The 20,695-nt window shown below is 43.6% G+C and overlaps 1 protein-coding gene across 1 annotated transcript in view; it reads right to left on the bottom strand.

Annotated features, from left to right (window-relative positions):
- The window catches only part of CCDC66 (coiled-coil domain containing 66), an 83,708-nt gene that overhangs the window by 16,093 nt on the left and 46,920 nt on the right, over positions 1-20,695 (bottom strand). Inside the window, 2 exon segments of the mRNA XM_077452043.1 lie at positions 8,909-9,052; positions 9,603-9,747. Of these exon segments, the coding sequence (XP_077308169.1) occupies positions 8,909-9,052; positions 9,603-9,747 (289 nt within the window).

Here is a 20,695-nt window from a genome sequence, read left to right on the forward strand (position 1 = left end):
AGGCAAGTCAAATTCCTATCATCTTAATCTTACAGTAGAGGACTTTTATTCATAGACCACAGAATGTACTTCAAACCACGAGGCATGCAACATCATAGCAACATTGAACTGCCAACAGGACCACAACAAACATAAGGGTTTAAATAATGCAAACAAAATACTTATATACAGCTTGAAATAGCTGTTTAGAGCCTGCATCAGCTGAGGCCTGAACATCTCCCTGGTAGAACATGTGAACATAGGACCAGGTGGTGGTCTTGAAAATATGGGATATAGGCGTTTGATGCTGAAAAGACCAAAAGACACCAACAGCCCTGGTGGAATGGCTCTGTTGGGAAAGGGATCAACTTTTCCGTGATGTGGAACTTCATTACCATTTTTAACCCTCATGTTGCTAGCATTAGTAAATAGATGGGAAAGTGTATCATATGTAATCGTTTTATTAATTTTTTTTTTTTTTTACGTTTCTTCAGTTACTTCCTTGGTTCCAGGCCTAGGCAAAATGTCATACATCCGGATGAGCAGTAGTCAAGAGAAGTATTTTTTTTCTGCTAAATTATACATTCCTGTCTGTATGCCTAAGGGAAGGGCAGATAGATTTCAGGAAGCGAATGCTACGTGGATCTCATCTGCCCTTACTCAAGATGGCCATGGTCCGAAATGCTAGGGGGACATTTTTCAAAGTGATTCCCTAGAAAAATAAAGCATAGGGACATGGATGCAAGTTTGTTTTGAATAATAAAAATTAATAAAAAAAAAGTGTTTTTGGTCTGTAGTACTTGGGTACAGTGTAGTTCAAATTTAAGAACGTAGGCACTGGAAAGGCTTTATCTGATCCACCTGCCAGAGGAAACAGGGAGTCTTCTACAAGGACCTAGGTAGTACAAAAAAAAGGGCTAAGTAGACTTACAGCCCTTGCCACATCCAAACCATGTTGAAATTTCCTTCTCATGTTTTGGAGCAGGACAGAGGCAAAGGAGTACTACAGTGGTCATAAACTCTGTCCTCAGGGCCCACTAACAGGCCAGGGCTTATGTATTACCTTGGGGAGATGTAGACTAGAATGCAGCAATCACCAAGCAGCAAATGATATCACCTGTGATGTATTTCAGTTATCTTGCAAATCTGGCCTGTTAGTAGGCCCTGAGGACAGGGCTGATGACCACTGGAGTAGTATGTTCTCATTGAGATGGAAATGGGAGAAAACCTTAGGTAAAAATGAAGGTCTTGGTATTACAACCACCATATTGTACATAAGAAAAAGCAGCTTTGTATAAAGAGCGAATCTTTTACTGGAGGAAGGAATAAGCTGGCTTTGGATGTGTCCAAGATTAAACCCAGGTACTCAAGATGGTGTGAGGGCAGAGAGGCAGACTTTGGGACATTGATTATGCAGCCAAAAGTTGGACGGAACTGGATGATCCTTTGGAGGCTGGAAACCAAGCTCCTAGCTGAGAAGCCCTTCAGCAGAAAGTCATCAAGGTAACCTGTGATATGAACACCCCGGGTTTGTAGAAAAGCCAGAAGCACATTTGTGAATACTTGGGTTGCAGAGGACGTTCCAAATGGAAGCACCATAAAAAAACTTAACATGCTAGTCTCCCACAGTAAGAGAACTGAGAGCGCTGGCATGATGGGAAAATGGGAATAGCTCTTTGAGCCACAAGATTGGCTCTGCTTTCCATTCACATTCTGGAGAGTTGTGTCATAACCTGTTCTAGGGCATTCACATAAAACGGAAAGGCAGAAGGCAATTGCTCAATTAAGCTATGGTTCTGAAATACAGTATCGCAGTATCGTATTGGTTGTTCATTGCCTTAGTCCAGTTAACTGTGGTTTGGCAGACAGAAATTGCAGCAATAGCTGGTTATAGAGTTGAGCCTGCGAAAGTAGAAGGCGCCTTTAAGAGCATATTGTACATTCTACTGGCAGAATCTTTGAAGAAAGAATACCTTTTATTAAGTACAATAAGAGGTTTATTCAAAACTTAGATGGAAGGGTCTACTACAGGGGTGCCCAACCGCTGGCCCGCAGGCCATACGCCCTCTGATGTGGCCCGCCACATCTTGCTCTGATGGCGGGACAGCATGCCCAGATCACGGGTTCCCGACCCGCCATCTCCGAGCATCAACACGAAGAACGGAGCCGCCGCTAGAGGAAGTAGAGCCGATGCTTCCTGTATAGCGCTGGCTCCTTCACAGGCGGAGTGATACCACGTCCGGTTCCTCTCTCCCCTCTCTGTACAGTGCGAGGGCAGAGATCGAGTGCTGTGGGCTGGATGTGTAGTGTGCATAACGCTGATATGTACCAACTCCAGCACTCATCCATCCATACCCGCCATACTCCGCCAGCCATCCCTAATCAGCCATACTCATGCATCTATGCTCAGCCATCCCATCCACCCCCATCTGTACCCAGCCATACCTCATTCATGCTCAGCCATCCCCATTCATGCTCATCCATGCCACTACAGTGCCTCACAAAAGTGTAATAGGTAGTCAAATTTGATTTGAAACTAATGCCTCTAGAACACCTGACAGTACTCCTTGCGTGTTGGGCCTCTCTATGTGGCCAGGCTGTGTAAAAGTGGCATCGCCGTACTCAGTAGGGTGTACATGTGGTATCGCCGTACTCAGTAGGGTGTAATTTTTGGTATGTACATGCTATGTGTTAGAAATATTGTTTATATATATATTAGTTTTCATTTTCTTTACACATTTTCTAAAACTTGTAGAAAAAAAATGACATGTTCAAAAGACTCGATATACCTCATAGCTTATATATTGGGGTTGCTTTCCAAAATGGGGTCGGTTTTGGGGCATTTCCATTGTCCTGGTTCTCCAGGGCCTTCAAAAGTGTAAGGCCGCGTACACACGGGCGGACTGTTCGCCCAACTTTGTCCGCTGAACAGTGTTTGGGCGGACAGTCCGCTCGTGTGTGGGCTTTCAGCGGACAGTTTCAGCGGACAGTTGGACGGACAAGGTTTTTCGGAATTTCCGAAAAACTGTCCGCTGAAACCTTGTTTCAGCGAACAGCCCGCTCGTGTGTAGGCTTGTTCGTCAAACAAAGTTGCGCGCATGCTCAGAAAGGATTTTCACGCCGAAAGCTATAATGCAGTGTATAGGACGTCGTATTTTTCGTCCCGTCGTACGTGCTGTTCACGTCATCGCGCACGGTTTCAGCAAACTGTTCGTTCGTCGTGTGTGGGCATGTCCGTCCATGCTAATTTTGAGCGGACTGTTTGCTGAAACTGTTGGACGGACAAAGTTGGGCGAACAGTCCGCGCGTGTGTACGCGGCCTAAGCGATAGTCAAGAAATGATACGTGTAATTTGTGCTCCAAGAACGCCTGACGGTGCTCCCTGCGTGTTGGGCCGCTGTGTAAAAGTCTCACACATGTGGTATCACCATACTAAGGAGGAGTAGTAGAATGTGTTTTGGGATGTAAATTGTGCTATGCATATGCTGTGTTTGAGAAATAATCTGCCAATATAACAATTTTGTGAAAAAGAAAAGAAAATCTTGATTTTGCAAAGGATTGTGGGGAAAATTACAACTTCAAAAAACTCAAAATGCCTCTTACTAAATACCTTGGCACATCTACTTTCCAAAAAGGGGTCAGTTGGGGGGTATTTGTACTTCCCTGGCTTGGTAGGGTCTCAAGAAATGAGACCTCAGGTGTGATCAATTTTCAGAGATTGGCACCATAGCTTGTGGACTCTATAACTTTCACAAATACCAAATAATATACACGGATTTGAGTAATTTTTACCAAGGATATGTAGCAGTATAAATTTTGGCCAAAATTTATGAAGAAAAATTACTAATTTGAAAAACTTTATAACAAACAGAATTTTCAGTATTTTTCTTTTATAGCGCAAAAAATTAAAAACCCAGCGGTGATTAAATACCACCAAAAGTCAGATCAATGTTGGCGGGGCTGTGGCCACAGGGGCACTCTTCTGCATATTTGGTGGGATTGCCCTGCGATCAGACCTTACTGGGAGGACATTAAATCTCTGTTCAAAGAAATCACAGGCATAGATATTCCTCTGTCCCCGATTCACTTCCTGCTACCCATTCCTCCCATGCCAGTGAGCCAGTACAAGAAGAGTGTGCTGCCTCATTTGCTAAATGCAGCTAAGCGGCTGCTCCCTATTTTTTGGAAGCGTCCGCAAATCCCAAGTAAGGAGGAGTGGCGCCGCAGGGTGGGTGACATCCGGGAGGCAGAGGGGTGGATTGCCACTTGCAGAAGGGCCCATGACCGCTTCACTGCGATTTGGCAGCCCTGGCTAGTGTATATATCGAACCCTGGACACATTTCCTCCAGTTTGGATGTGGCCCTCCTGGAACTGGCGGAGCCATCCCTAAGGGGACGCCCCCAGGGCTTACAGATGGGGACCAGGAGCTGAGGAGACTCCAACACTCAATTTAACATTTCATTAATCAGGGGCGAGGAGACAGGATGCTATTCTCTCTCTTCACTCACCCCCTTGATCATCCTACATGTATGGAGAGGTTGACGGGGCTTGGAGAGGAGGCGGAGTTGGAAGAGAGGCTTCAGGTATGCTCTAAACCACTTTTCTTTTCCCTTCTTTTTCTCACTTAACTACTTTATAATACTTTATGACTTGAATAGTTATGGCTGCCTACGGGCAGATGGTTGATATGTTGAGTGCCAGGTGACGGGTGAGGAATGGAGGACTTGGGTGGCCCAACAAAAATTTGGCGACCTGACGCCATGGGACAACCTGACTTGAACAGGGAAATGGCACTTTGGTGCCGCTATTATGCAGGACTGCCCCCCTTCCCCCAGCACGCGGTCGTCTAGGAAGCAGTCGGCCCCACGTGAGTTACCATGAACATTAAAGCTGACCAAGCGTATCACGCGTGAGAACCTCTTACAAGAGGACAGACCAGTCCTATACTGCACGAACTAGACTGCGGACTGGGATTACTCAGCCCAACAATCAGTTGACCTACCGTGCTGACCCGTCACCTGGTAAATACTCTCTTAGTAACCTAATCAGTACGAAGTTAATTTATGACTGTTGACTATTCATGTTCTTGTTCCCACTACAAGTGAAAAACGAAAAAGGAACGACTGGAGTATTATGTATCAGCATTACCTACAGCAAATGTTTATCCTCTCTGTTCATTTTCATTTTTTTTTCCATTCTTTTACTGTATATCAAGCTGTAATACCCCATCTCCTATAAATAAAGATTGTTTAAAAAAAATAAAATAAATACCACCAAAAGCTCCATTTGTGTGGAAAAAAAAAAAAAGACAAAAATTTCAGATAGGTACAGTGTTGCATGAGTAATTGTCATTCAAAATGCGAGAGCGCCAAAAGCTTAAAATTGGTCTGGTTAGGAAAAGGGTTTAAGTGCTCAGTGGTCAAATAAAAAAAAAAAAAAAAAATATATATATATATTACAGTTCTGTCTGAAACTTGGCAAAACAGACTCCCCGGTCATAGACAGGTGGCTCAATAAAAGCTACCTGCGCATGCTGTCACTTTTGCTGGCCATACAAAAACAATATCTTCCGTAAATAAAAAATAAAAAAACACATTTTCAGAACGTTCCTTTGATATTCTAATCGTTAGTGGGGTCAAATCGACTTTATTTTCGACCACAATGATAGGAAAATTTGAAGAGGCAGAATAGAAAACTTCTTGGTCAAAGGAATTTTCAGACAGTGTATGTGGTTTTTGTTCAGAAATTACATTTGTTTTAAAACTTAATGTTAAAAGCAAGTGAAATTTTTAAAAGACATTCTTTCATTCAGTGAATGTACAAAGATTTTTTGTATGAATATTCTCGTCCAAAAATCTAAACGTGTATGGCCAGCATAAGGCTCGGTTCACACATATGCAGTTTGCTTAGTGATCAGTTTCTGCAGTGCTTTTTGCTGTGCGTTTTGCACATGTGATGTTGCTGCGATTTGCCTTTTGTTATGCTTTTTTTGGGGCCAATTTGTTGTTGGGCAGATTAAAAAATGCAAATTGCGGCAAAAAAAAAACGCACTACATGCTTTTTTTGCAGCTTCGTAATTGAAGTCCATTGAACCAAAAAAAGCACCATTTGAAGTTTAAACAAAATACACAGCAGCTGAAAAAAGCATAGATGTGAACGTTACCCATAGGAAACCATGTTAAATAAACTGTAGTGCGTTTCTGCAAAAAGCACAAAGAAAAAAAACAAAAAAAATAAAAAATAAAACACATAGGTGTGAACCAGGCCTAAGACGATTAGTGGTAGCAGCATGTTTTTTTTTGTATCACCTGTCATAATTGGGTTAAAAAAAAAGAAAAAAAATATTGAATTAGCCCTTTATAGTACAAAAAGATCAGATAATCTCTACTATAAAATAAGTGTTCATTTATACTATGAAAAAGTGAATATTTATTTTTTAACTCAGAGTCAGACATGAGGCTACATGAAGGCTGGGAGGGAGAGCCAAATCTTTTATATTAACGCCTATTTTTTCATGGATGCGATCTTTTGAAATATGCACGATACTGGTAAAAGTTTAGTTTAAATGTAGTTGCAATGCCTCCAGTCTATAAGCCTCCACCTTCTCTGGGTACACATGCACATCTTCCCTGCACACAATCTATAAAAGGGATTTTTTTTTTTTTTTTAAACAAAACACGTTATACTCATCTGCTCTGTGTAATGGTTTTGCACAGAGCCCCAATTTTCCTTTTAAGGGGTCCCCTACTGACCCCCTTCTGGCTCCTCCTGCCTTTAGAGTGCCAAAATATCAAGCTGCAATCTAGTACAGAGTGCCACTATAGCAGTGATGGCGAACCTTAGCACCCCAGATTTTTTGGAACTACATTTCCCATGATGCTCATGCATTCTGCAGTGTAGGTGAGCATCATGGGAAATATAGTTCCAAAACATCTGGGGTGCCAAGGTTCACCATCACTGCCCTATAGCAAGGTAAAAAAACCTTCTGCCTTTAGAACTCACTTGCTGCCCAGGACTACATGCCCCATGAGGCACTGCTCCTCACACACATTCACAAGTTCTCAGGCACTTACTGACATGTATGGACAGTGTACGGAGCTCTGTGTGTGTGTGTGTGTGTGTGTGTGTGTGTCACTGTATTTCCGGATATGTAAACAAATGTTACATTCTGTGTGCAGGACAACTAATAGATTATGAAAATGGTTGTATTTTTATAATCAATTCAATCGACAACTAATCGATTAATTGTTTCAGCCCTAGAAAATATCTTCTGGATTTACCCAATGTATTGGGTATAGATTGCCCATTATTTTTTGGTCATGAAAAGGAAATGCCTTTTTAGATTTTGCAGGTCACTTTGTACCCAAAGGGGCCTGGCGAGAGTTAGGAGATTCAAGTGCGACAATGCAGAGGGTTTTCCCACACAGAAGAAGCGAGCATATAAACATTGGCAAGCAGATTGCCTGAAGTCTTCACATCTGGTGTATAGGATCGTGGGGGTGAGAAATCTGCCGTGGGCCTCTCCATTCTCTTCTAGATCTACCTCTTCTAAGGCAAGCATACTGGGAACCGACTCTGGTATAGATGGTGGGGGTTGGGAAGGTCCCTTTTGTTTTGGGCCCTCAACAATGATGGCCATGCGTTGTGTGCCTAAGAGAGCTAGAATCAGATATAAAAACCACAGTTGAAATTGGGTCCTGCTCCGATACAAGGGAAGCATCGTCACCATAAGACAGAGTGCTGTGCAGGTCTTCAGCAGGGTAATTGTTTGCCCAAGCTTCTGCTGCAGTTCTTTCACCTGGTTTCCATCATTGCTACAGGTGAGGTTATTCTCCTGTGGTGGTACTCACAAGTAGGTTTTGGAAATTCATGTCCGATAAGGAGTACGCGGCAACCCTAGTGCAGACCATACTCTATCAAAGTCTTTGTGGCAGAAGGGTGGGAGGAAGCGTACCTTATAAAACTGCTCTAGGCACAAGTGTCGGTAAAGTGTGCAACCTGTGGTAACATGCAACACCTGGTCAACCACCTAAGACTAAGCTCTGAGTTGTTGAATTTTGAGCACCAAGTTTTGACAAGTTTATACTATATACAAGTCATTATGTTTCAAACAGTTCCAAAATACAACACATGAATGCATACTATTCGGGGTTATAAGGCTACAGTAACTGTTCAATAAACAGGGTGACCCTGCCTTACCTATCCATGTTGCTGGTCCCTATATAGAGTAGAATTTTCACCCGTAAAGGGGGGAAAATTCCTGAAGGGGTCTTCAAGGTCTGGGTTACTTAGGGATTGACCATTGCCTTGAAAATGTATAGTGCCCTGAGGCAAACTACATCCATTGTACTAAGTTTTGAGGTGAGCACCCATACAGGATCCAGCGCTCAAAGCAACACTGCAAGCTGTCCCCATGGTGTGGGGTCCAGGTATGGCTCCCAAGGTTATACAAAGGTTGCACCAATTTAGGTGCATTGCTTCAAACGTCATTAGAAGACAGTCAAAAGTTGAAGAGTTGAATGAAGAATCCAAATTTAAAATTATATACTGGATGACCCAAGAGGTGCATCTCGCACGAGAAAAAAAAAAAAAAAAAAAATTGGAGGACTCGCGGCATAAGGTAGTGTTCTAGGGGGACACCCATGAGGCATGTCCTTAAAAGTTTGCCAGTGTACAATGACCTGAAGGAGCCAACCTATAACTCAGTGCCTATGAATATCCAACCTATGGCCTATATTGTACAAAAGGTACAAAGATATTAATTTAGTCTTTTTCCAGCAGCGTTAAAGAAAAGACAGCCATCCTAGGACAACAGCAAAAAATAAAAAATAAACGGTGGCATGTATAACCTGACATTGTTTTGTATACAACAAGCAAGCAGACTTTATACAAGCTATTGTCTATCACGAAAAAAAAAAATTCTACTACCTGTCTGAACTGCTGTGTCTTTCCTGGGGGAGATTAATGTTGTAACACTTGGTATGTTAATACTGTTGGCCCCGCTGCGAGAGCTCTCTGGTATCACAGTGGTGCAACTAGCAGCCCGGGTGGGATCCAAGTTGATGGCTTCACCTGAAAAAAGATCAGATCAACACTATGCATGTTATGTAGGAAATCACATTTACGCTTGTAAAGCCTGTTTTTACTAATCAGATGTCTTTTCAGCCCAGCAATTCCATTAAAGGAGTCCTAACCCCCGACACAATCTCTTTTGGGGAGGGTAACCTAGTTTTGACAGGTACCCATCCCCCACTTCCACCGGCAATGCCTCCTCTCCCTCTAGGCGACTCCTCCTCTCGGCCATTCAGAACAGCGAAGTGCAACACATGCAGTACGCACCCAGCTGTGAAGCCGCAAGCTGTCACAGCTGGGTGCATGCAGTAGTGATGCTGGCGCAGAGGAGAGGGACGAAGCTTCGGGCGGCTGAATTGGTGGACCGTGGGACAGGCAAGTGTCTGTTTATTAAAAGTCAGCAGATAGCAGCTACAAAAAGTGTATCTGCTGACTTTTAATAACCTGAAAAACGAGTGGAACTCCACTTTAAATAGCTTTCTATGCCCCAGATAGAATCAGACTATTTATTCTGTAATAGAATGTAATCAAGCACAACAGCAAAGATTACCTGCTGCAGTCTTCTGCAGGTTAGATACATCGTGTCCTTTCTGCACTAAATGACGCATTCGCTGCTCCTGCTTCAGTCGCTGAGCCTCCTCTTGGGCCCTCTGCATACTTTGATAGAGTTCTCTGGTCTTCAAGCTTAAAACCTCCTATAAAACAATTTTAAAAACACGTCACTCTTTCTACTGCTTGGTCATTAAAATTACATTCAAGAACAGTACAAGTAAAAATATGTACAGTAGTTTAAAAATGGATATTGTACGCCACTAAAAAAGGAATAAGTTCACCTCTGGGAACATGTTAAATGTTCCACCCATTAGGATAAAACATGTAACAAATGCTGCAGCTGCCATCTCTCCCTGTGACAGCAGTATGGGGAGAAGTTCCCCATACTAGCTGTCGCTTATTGAAAACAGCAGGGCCGTGGGGGCTCCACCAACATGGCCACATCATTCATTCATTTCATTTCCATTGTCATCTTTTAAATTGTGCAGTCAGTCAGCCAATTTGAGTATGATATGATAGTACTGGACTTTGCTCTTTATTTACAAAAATACCAACATAAAAAAGGTGTTCAATTGTTAGTTTACATTACAGCATTTCAAAAACCATCCTCATTTTAAAATATATCTTTTTAACCATTTCCTACCCAAATACTAGTGGAAGTGCATGAAAAGGGACTGGAGGTTCTGGACATGGCTGAGTGAGGACGCATAGTGCACGAGCTCCCGACGCTCCATCAGCCCCAGACCGGCCATACCTGCTAATACCGCAAAACAGCAGCAAGTGATCGGCCAAGCAACGGGACACTAAAACCTCCCGTAAAGTGGCTAAAATAAGTGAAATCCAGTCGGAGATCCAGCAGTACTTCCCAGCATCACAGAGACACGGGTCCTGGAGTAAAACAGTGAATTCACAAGGACAATCTACCGGGTCTCCACAGGCGGTTCACGCGCCACCTGCGGGAAAAGAGGGGTTGGACACCACTCAGGATATCCCGAAAAATCTTGGCATCAGATGGACAGATCCACTCTCAACATGGTGGATTAGCGGCATCCCGTATAGTGCAAGAGAATTTAAGGACACTAATACGCTCCCTACGAGATCAGATATAAAGGCTCTCATTCACAGAGTGGAGGATGGCCATTGTGAGGAACTACAATATGTGCGGACAGAGATAGAGACATTATCATATCGTGTAACAGCTGATGAGATAAGGAGGGAGAGGATTGGGAAGGTAGTATGGAAGAGTAAAATGGAGGACAGAGAAGAGATTGGTATTGTTAAAAAAGTAAAAAAAAAAAAAAAAAAAAAAAAAAAAAAAAAAGAGAGAGACATGAAAGTCATCAAACCACATAAGTTGAAAACTAAATAAGATTATTTTTTATTTTAGTTTTCTTATGGCATCTGTCACTTAACTATGACCATTTTATTTTTTTTAAACCCTAAAAGGAGATAGGGGGCACTGATAAGAGGATTTCACAAAGAGTATAGGAATAAATCTCACATAATCCCTATTAGGGGGAATTTCCTTTATCCCCCCCCCCCTTTTTTTTTTCTCTTTTTAAGATCTATAAATCACATGAGTTGATTACACAATAAGATTTTTTTTTAACACCTGTCACTTAAATGTAACCATTTTTTAATTAAAATAAGAATAGATTTAGGGTAAAGAACAAAATTTCTTTGCGACACACAAATAGGGTGAGAGATCCCCCCTGAATTACATGGGTTTTTTTTTCACAAAGTTAAAGTGAGGTTTTGTTTAGGAGATGGTTTTAATGACTTTTTTTTTTTGGTGCTCTTCACTCACTTGTGCCATTGGGACAGAGCTGACAACCCTAGTATATGAATAATTAAAACATGAATAATAGACCCCCAATTTAGGAAGGAGAAAAGTTCCTGAAAATGGTTTTGTATATAGTTCTTTGAATATATTCATATTTATTTCTTGGGTGAAGATAGATTTGCTAGAGTCGAGAAAGTGTTTAGAGAGATTGTTAATGCCTGATTGGATACATTTTTTATTCTTTTTTTTATATTAGTATTTGATATTGTATATTAAGCTGATGGAACACGCCAGGGATTCTGCCTTGATTGGTCATGTTTAACCACCCCCCCCCCCCCCCTATTAGGCCAGCACTCAATTTTGAAGCTAGAAGTTGAGTGCTTAAAGCAGATTTGCTTTAGTGTCTCTCAAGGGGCCACTACTTAGTGTCCACCTTGACGGTCCACAGTTATTAAAATAACTCATTTTGGGGTTTTTCCCCCCCACTTTCTCTTTTCCCCTCTGTGGGGGATACTCTCTCTCCCACATAAAGTATTTGCTCGTATATTTTTTTTATTCCTCCGCCAATTACACTCGGTTATTGAAGTTATTATTGGGTCGATCACTTGGTTGGACCATTTGCCAATCTTTTTGAAATATAATCTCGGAAAGTTGACGTTCAGGTCCTATGATGCGAAAACGCAATGAAAGCCTCCTACAAGACTCTGCGGTTTGAGGGAGGATGTCCCTGAATGTGCCCCTGGAGTAATCTGGAAAAGCCACAAAGCAGCGATACAAGGTGTTTTGATCAAACACGGCGCTAGGATTAAACGCAAGAGGGAAGTAAAGTCAACGTTGTTAAAATAGATTGATTAGAGTCACTTCATAAAACATGCTCCTACCATAGTTGTAGAACAAGATCTGATAAGTACCCATAGACAAGTGACTGAAGCTAAAATGGCATTACAGGTAAGGATGTAAATGCACTTGAGTCTGGTAATAAATGTGGCAAATTACTAGCCAGAGCCTTGTGTGAACAAACAACATATGTTCCATCAATTTTAGGAGCTAAGAGGAAAAAAAAAAAAAAAGTTAGCTTACCCAAACAAATTTCCCAGTCATTTGACAATTTCTATTCCTCTCTTTATAAATTTGCACTCAGATTCCCCTGATCAGTCTGCGATGGAAGAGTATTTGGCATCCTCTGGAATGCCATGATTTACATCCAATGTACAGCAGGAGGTGGAATCACCAATTACATTAGAGGAATTACAGATGGTAGTAGGCTCAGCGAAGATGGGAAAGGCACCAGGAACGGATGGGTTTACAGTCCATCATTATAAACCCCTTTTACCTAGCTTGGGGCCCTATTTTGTTAAGATGCTTAACAGATTAGGCGAGCCAACTTCCTTTCCCACAGAATTCCTGAAAGCCCTAATCTCGGTAATGCTTAGAGAAGGCAAAGACCCTATGCAATGTTGGACCTATAGACCAATATCTTTATTAAATTTAGATCTGAAACTTTTTTTCCCCCCAAGATCTTAGCAATGCGGTTTCAACAACAACTGCCATCTTTGATCCATCTTGATCAAGTGGGGTTTGTCCTGACACGAGAGGCTTGAGACAACACTATTAAGGCTTTGAACTTTATCTGGCTAACTCAACTTAGACTCCATGTGTGTTTCTCGGGAAACAGACGGTGAGAAGGCCTTCGACTGAGTTGGTTGGCAGTTTATGTCCCCGTGTTCTTCGGCATATAGGACTGGGAGAATGCTTGGATGGACGTCAAGCATTTATACTGTACCAACTGCACAAGTTAAGGTAAATGGGGTTTCATCTTCACCCTTCAAGGATACCAACGGGACTAGGCAGGGATGTTCACCGTCTCCTCTCCTATTTGCTCTCTCTCTTGAGCCTCTCATGTAAAATTCAGTTAAATCTTGATATTAAGGGAATAATGGTGGAAAGAATTCAATATAAAGGTGTTGACTCATGACAACGATATGCTTTTCTTAGAATACATCACGGGACACAGAGCCATAGTAGTTACTATGTGGGTTATAGGCCACCTTCAGGTGATGGGCACTGGCACGCCCTAAATTAAAAAGTGCACTATATAACCCCTCCCACTGGTGGGAGTACCTCAGTTTTTTCGCCAGTGTCTAAGGTGTTGGTCACGAGTGAAGATGTGCTGTACTGAGCTCCACTGGAGCAATCCTTGCTGGGGCTAGCCATGCAGCCGGATCCATTCAAAGTGTCTTTTTGGCTGAATTGAATGGTACCCGGGCCTTGTAACCAAAGAAATAAGGTCTTGCCTGTAATGCTTCTCTTTAGAGAGCTGGACCCTGGGATCCAGTACTTTTTGGTATTAAGGCCATACAATTTTACTGCCGGAGGTGCCAATACAGGTCCAGGATTGTGGGTTTCTTCGAGGATCCCCAGCTCCTGAAGGTTTAAACGGAACCCACCGTGAAGGGTGAAGATTGGGTCTGTTGGTTTACCACAGAAAATCCTGTGGTGGGAAAGGCAAGTGGAGTGTTCTAAGAATTTTTTTTAAATTTTCTCCTTTAATTAGTAAATGCTGTCATGCCAATGTGTATTGAGCACTTACCATCTCATGCTTGTCAGAGAGCCCACGCTATGTCTTGAAAGCTGCAGATGCTTCTTCCTCCGGCCAAACAGCAGGCCTCTGGTAAGTTGGGGGGGGGGGGTCCCTCTCTCCCCACCAGACACCCCCCCTTTGCTAGTTTTCTTCCCCTCTTCAGAAAGAGTGCTGCAAAATTTGGGGGGGGGGTTGTTAGGCACGAATGGCACTTTCTGCTTCCTTCCCGGTGAATCCCATAGTATCAGGAGCTCGCACAGAGAAAGAGCTTTTACAGTCACATGGAAGCCTAGATCCATTCCAGTAAAGAGGGCATCCTCCCCTGAGAGTAATATGACTGGTCAGAGTGAGCCATCAGAAGGGGCAAGTGTTGCAGCTGCTCTCAACACTGCAGCCCCTGTGTAAATTACTAGGAGGTTTTTTCTTCAACCATTTTAAGCTTGAAGTAAAGATTGATGCTTTAAATCGCATCCCAGAGTGGAAGGCGCAGCAGGTCCCTGTCCATTCCTCAGGATCCTCTTGCTGAGGAACAAGGAGCGAGAGATGACAAATTTTTCTCAAAAAGGACCAGGAAGAGGCTGATGTCTCCTCTTCTGAAGAACCCGATACAGAAGTATCAGGTTCACAGGAAAGGTTGTTGGTATAGTCTCTCACTGAATTGGTCCGCTCCACATGTTTCCTGCCAGTAACGCAGTCAGTCAATGAGCCCACTTCTGGTCCGGGTTCACCAAAAAGCCTCCCCAATCTGTTCATGCTTTTCCTATCCATTCATGGCTAAGAAAGCTTATGTATTCCGAGTGGGAGCACTCAAATAAACAATTTTTTTCTTCTGAAAAAGTTTTTCAATACTTTATCCTATGGAGGAAGAATTTTATAAGAAATGGGTAATTCCAGCAATGGACGTGGCTATATCCTCTGTAAACAAAAACCTAACTTGTCTAGTAAACAATGCTCATATGCTGAAGGATCCAGATAAAAAGTTGGAGTCCCTTTTTTCGCTCGCAGGTCCAGTGGTTCAATCGATGCTGACAGCGATCGAAGTATCTCAGTTCTTATAGGACCAGTTTATAGAGGTACTCAAAAGTTTTTCCCGATCAGCAGGCCCAGGATTTGGCCGGTGTATCAGAAGCGTTGTATTTTACAGTAGACACTATGAAAGATTCTATTCTCCAGGCCTCACGGCTCATGCTAGGGCTGGTACATGTGCATAGAATCCTATGGTTGAAAAATTTGTCAACCGAAGCGCCATGCAAAAAGCTCGACCAGTTTCCCTTTTCATGGTGAATGGTTATTTGGAGACAATCTGGATAAGTATATCCAAAGAATTTCTAATGGGAAACGTTCCCTTTTATTGGTTAAGAAGTTAAAGCTTTTTTTTTTTCTTGTAAGCGTGCTTCCTCTCCAGTGCCAGGGACATCCGCCTCCAGGCAGTCTCAACGGCCTCCACCGTCAGGTTCAAGAGGTAAACCTTAGGGTCTGTCCCAAGGTAAAAAAAAACCCCACAAAACAAGATACTAAAGCCTCCTTATGAAGGGGCACCCCCGCTCGCTCGAGTGGGGGGGGAAGGCTTCTACAGGTTTCAAGGGTCTGACAGGAACAATGTCAGGACAGATGGGTGGTTTCCTCAATTTCTCTAGGTTACAGACTAGTGTTCCGAGAGTTCCCGTCTCCTCGTTTTCTCAGGTGAAATATTCCCAGAGATCCGGTCTCTCTTTCTAGCTTTGGAATCGGTGGTCCCTTTGCAAGAGCAAGGTTTAGGGTTTTATTCAAACCTATTCACGGTTCCAAAACCAAACAGGGACACCAGACCCATTTTGGATCTCAAACATCTCAACCGGTTTTTGAATATCCATTCTTTTTACATGGAGTCAATCTGATCAGTAGTCTCCCATCCTACAAGGGGGAGAACTTCTGGCGTCAATCAACCAGAAATTTCTACGCTTCGAGGTAGAAAATCTTCCAGGTTGTAGCTCTGCCTTTCCGTCTAGCAACTGCACCTCGAGTGTTTACAAAGGTCCTGGCTCCTCCTTTAGCTCGGTTAAGGGCTTAAGGTATAACAATACTAGCCTACTTAGACGATCTTCTCTTGTTAGATCAATCGGTAGTCTGCTTAGTCCAAACTTTGGTCACCGCAGTCAGCTACCTGGAATACCTAGGTTGGATTCTCAACCTAGAAAAACCCTCCTTAAAACCATCAAGGAGTTTGCAGTTCTTGGGACTGATCATAGATACAGCTCAGAAGAGGGTGTTTTTTCCCCCCAGGGAAAGATCAGTTTCATAAAAGGGAGCCGATTCAGTTGATCACATCAAAGACGACTCCTTTATTAGACTTTGCATGAAATTGTTGGGAAAGATGGCTTCTTTCAAGGCTGTTCCTTATGAGCAGTTTCATTCAAGACTGCTGCAAAACAGTATCCTGTCAGCTTGGAATAAGGTGGTCCAAGCTCTGGTTTTCCCAATGCGTTTATCCCCCAATGTGCATCAGAGCCTCAATTGGTGATTGATATCCAAGAATCTTCAAAAAGTGGAAATCCTTTCTACCAGTTAGCTGGAAGGTGGTAACAGATGCCAGCCTTCTGGGCTGAGGAGCAGTTCTGGAAGAAGCATCTGTCCAAAGGAAATGGTCCAAATCAGAAATGGCTTTGCTTATCAGTATTCTAGAGATTCTGGCAGTACGCCTGGCCCTCTAGGCCTAGACACTCAGACTACGGGTCGTCCTGTCAGAATCCAATCCGACAGTGCCACAGCTGTGGCCTATGTCATTCACCAAGGGGGGCACGAGAAGTCGTGTGGCCCAGAAAGAGGTGAATCATATTCTATCTTGGGCAGGAAACATTCCTTACCAATCAGCAATTATTCATTCCAGGGATACAGAATTGGCAGGCGGACTAATTGTTTCCGGGAGAATGGTCCCTTCTCCACGACATCTTTCTGCCAAAGATGGGGAAGTTCCAGTTGTGGATCTGTTTGTGTCCAGAGTCAACAAAATCCCCAACTTTGTGTCAAGGACAAGGGATCCAATGGCATACGGAACAGATGCCTTGGTTTTTTCCGTGGGATCAGTTTTTCACTGATCTACCAGTTCCCTCCCTGTTCTGCCGTTTCCGCGCCTTCTCGCAGGATCAAGCAAGAAGGGGAGGAGGAGGTGATTTTTATGGCCCAGCAGATATTGGTTTGCCGAGATCCTAAAGATAGCAGGAGGGGACCCTACCACTATGGCCAGACCTTCTCCCGCAAGGTCTGGTATTCCATCCTACCTTATAAATGCTAAAAATGTAACGGTTTGGCTATTGAGACCCACATTCTGAAAGATCGTGGGCTGTCCGCTTCAGTAGTTTCTACTTTGGTTAATGCTAGGAGGCCGGCCTCCAGAGTCATATACTATAGAATCTGGAAGGCATATGTCTCCTGGTGTGAATCCAGGGGTTGGCACCCCAGGAAATATGTCCTAGGTAGGATCCTTGAAGTAATATCAAGGGCCAGATGTCAGCCTCATTAGTCTTTTTCAGCAACCACTTGCTTCTCACTCCTCTGGTTCGTAACTTTATTCAGGGGGTAACGCGGATTAATCCTCCAGTTTGGTCACCCCTGAACCATTGGGACTTAATTTTAGTCCTGTCAGATTACAGAAACAGCCTTTTGAGTCAAGATATTCCCTTGGTCCTCTCGACGGGGGAAAAATAATTTTCTTGATTGCCATATCTTCTGTAAGAAGAGCATCAGAGTTGGCTGCTCTTTCGTGTAATATTTGTTGTTCATAAGGATGAGGTTGTATTGCGGCCTCATCCTGAATTCCTACCGAACGTAGTATCGGGTTTTCATTTAAACCAGGATATTGTTCTGCCTTTTTTTTCCCCCAGAACCTCGTTTCTTTGGAGGAAAGGTCATGACATTCTCTTGATGTGGTGAGCAGTCAAGGTCTACTGAAATTGACCACTCAGATTCGTAAAAAAATGTTTTGTTTGTGATGCCAGACGGTCCTAAAAGAGGACAGGCAGCGTCCTATTCTACCATTTCTAAACGGGTTCGTCAAGTGATTGTTAAAACTTATGCTTTAAAGAGGAAAATTCCTCCTTTTCATATTAAAGCACACCCCACCAGGGCTGTTAGTGTTTCTTGAGCAGTGCATCACCAAGCCTCCATGGCTCAGATCTGCAAGACTGCAACTTGGTCTTCAGTCCATACATTTACCAGATTCTATCAAGTAGATGTAAAAGGCACGAGGATATCGCCTTTGGGCGCAGTGTACTGCAGGCTGCGGTATGAGTCCTCTAGTCTCTTGGTGCCTTACTTTGTTGTGTCTCCCTCCCTTTAGTTGGCCTTGCTATAGGACATCCCACATAGTAACTACTATGGCTCAGTGTCCCGTGATGTACGATAAGAAAATAGGATTTTTAATACAGCTTACCTGTAAAATCCTTTTCTTTGAAGTACATCACGGGACACAGCTGTCCCTCCCTTCTTTGGTATACAGGTGTATTGCTTTGCTACAAAACGGAGGTACTCCTAACAGTGGGAGAGGTTATATAGGGAGCGCACTTTTTAATTTAGGGTGTGCCAGTGTCCATCACCTGAAGGTGGCCTATAACCCACATAGTAACTTCTATGGCTCTGTGTCCCATGATGTACTTCAAAGAAAAGGATTTTACAGTTAAGCTGTATTAAAAATCCTATTTTTTCACTGGCTAACCAGACGATATCCATTCCAAATCTTTAAGGAAATATAGATTTATAGCTTACTATCTCATTTTAAGATTAACTTGTCTAAATCACAAGCCATGGGAGTAGCGGTATCCAAAGCTCTGTTAAAGCCACTGAAAATTAAATTAGAAATTTAAATGGACAAAATGGGCCCTGAAATATATAACTAGGCTAGCGGACCTCTCACATACATACTTTTTACAACTTCTACATGAAGTGAATACACTTGGAAGGATGGCATAAGGGTTTCCACTCCTGGTTTGGGCGGGGAAGAGGGGAGATGACTGGTTTTTTTTTTGGGAGGAGGGGGGGGGGGGAAGAAAAGGCGGTAAGGAGGGAACAGCTTGATGCTTTTTTTTTTTTTTTTTTTAAATACTGGGAATAGTCTAGTAGGTTATATTTTGCCTGGTCTTGGATCTGGGGGATGTTTTTTTTCATGACGAAGACTAGATAGCCATCTGAATGTTTAACTGCATTTTCTAGATTATCCCAGATCTAATTTTATTCCTATATGATATTAGACCTAATGATTTGCTGTTTGTTCTAGATGCCAATTATGGAAGAAGCTGTTTTTTTTCCCTTTAAGATTAAAATAAATAAATAAATAAGGGACTGGGAATAGACCTACCCCCAACCTGTCCTTGGAAGCACAGTCCTGTGAGGAGTACTCCAATACATGGGGGATGGAGAGATTAGTAGTTTACAGAAGAAAAAACTTTTTTTGTGCATTGTGTAGCTTAAAGCGGAGGTCCACCCTAAAGTGGACCTTCCGCTCATCGGAACCCTCCCCCCCTCCGGTGCCACAATCGGCACCTTTCAGGGGGGAGGGGGGTGCAGTTACCTGGATAATCCAGGTAACTGCACCCACTTCCGGGACAGCTCTCTGCGGAAAGGGGCGTAACTTACGCCCCTTTCCGCAAGTGCCCGCCCCTTCCCGCAAGTGCCCCGCTGCCTGCTGGGAAACACACAGCTCCCAGAGGCAGCGGGGAGCGTCCTTATTGCGCAGCGCAATTCGCGCATGCGCAGTAGGGAACCGGGAAATGAAGCCGAAAGGCTCCATTTCCTGATTCCCATACCCAAGATGGCGGCGGCAGGACCCGACAGACGACCCAGCGATCGGCTTCGGGTGCCGACATCGCGGGCGCGCTGGACAGGTAAGTGTCACTATTTTAAAAGTCAGCAGCTGCAGTATTTGTAGCTGCTGGCTTTTAAAAAAAAAAAAAAAAAAAAAAAAAAAAACGCGGAGTCCCGGTGGACTCCCGCTTTAAAGAGGAGGTCACACCCCCCCCCCCCCCCGAAAAAAGTTAAAGTCAGCAGCTACAGATACTGCAGCTGCTGAATTTGAATGTATTGACACCTACCTGTCCAGGGAGTCCTCAATGTCGGCACTACAGCCGATCTTCGGATCAGTTATCGGGTGCTGCTGCCGCTATTCCTGGTAAGGGAACCCAGCCGGTTCCTTCCCACGCATGTGCGAAGCATGCTGCGCTTTCTAATTGGTCAGAGCAGAGCCTCTGCCTCTCCCAGCAGAGGCTGGAGGAGGGACCAAACTGCCGGAAGACCAGGTCACGACCGGATCTCCCAGAAGTGGGGAACGGTACCTGTCAAAAACAGGGGAGGGGGAGGAGATGGATAAGTGGAATTTCCACTTTTGACTGGAACTCCACTTTAAAAGAGCTTCTTCAGTTACCTGTGGAAAAATGAAAAGTAAGCAGCTACAAAAACTGCAGCTGCTGACTTTTAATAAACTGAAACTCACCTGTCACAGGGTCCAGCAATGTGCTCACCTGGCCATTTTTTTTGACAGGTCTTCAGTCCCTGGCCCTGGCATCCTAGCGGTGGGCAGCCAGCTGGGACTGCTCGCAGGCTTCGCAACCGGCTGCTCATTGCACATGCACAAGCTAAATGTTTCTGCAGCTTTCCTGGACCTGTGACGTGTTGCAGAAGGCTGCGGGGGAAGGGCCCAAACTTCTGCTCAGATCGTTGCACCAATCCAACTGGAAGTGGGAGCGGGTAACTAAAAACC

The sequence above is a fragment of the Lithobates pipiens genome, unplaced genomic scaffold, assembly GCF_037356315.1.
Source record: "Lithobates pipiens isolate NorthernLeopardFrog02 unplaced genomic scaffold, aLitPip1_a1.2 Scaffold_23, whole genome shotgun sequence".
Classification (NCBI taxonomy): domain Eukaryota; kingdom Metazoa; phylum Chordata; class Amphibia; order Anura; family Ranidae; genus Lithobates; species Lithobates pipiens.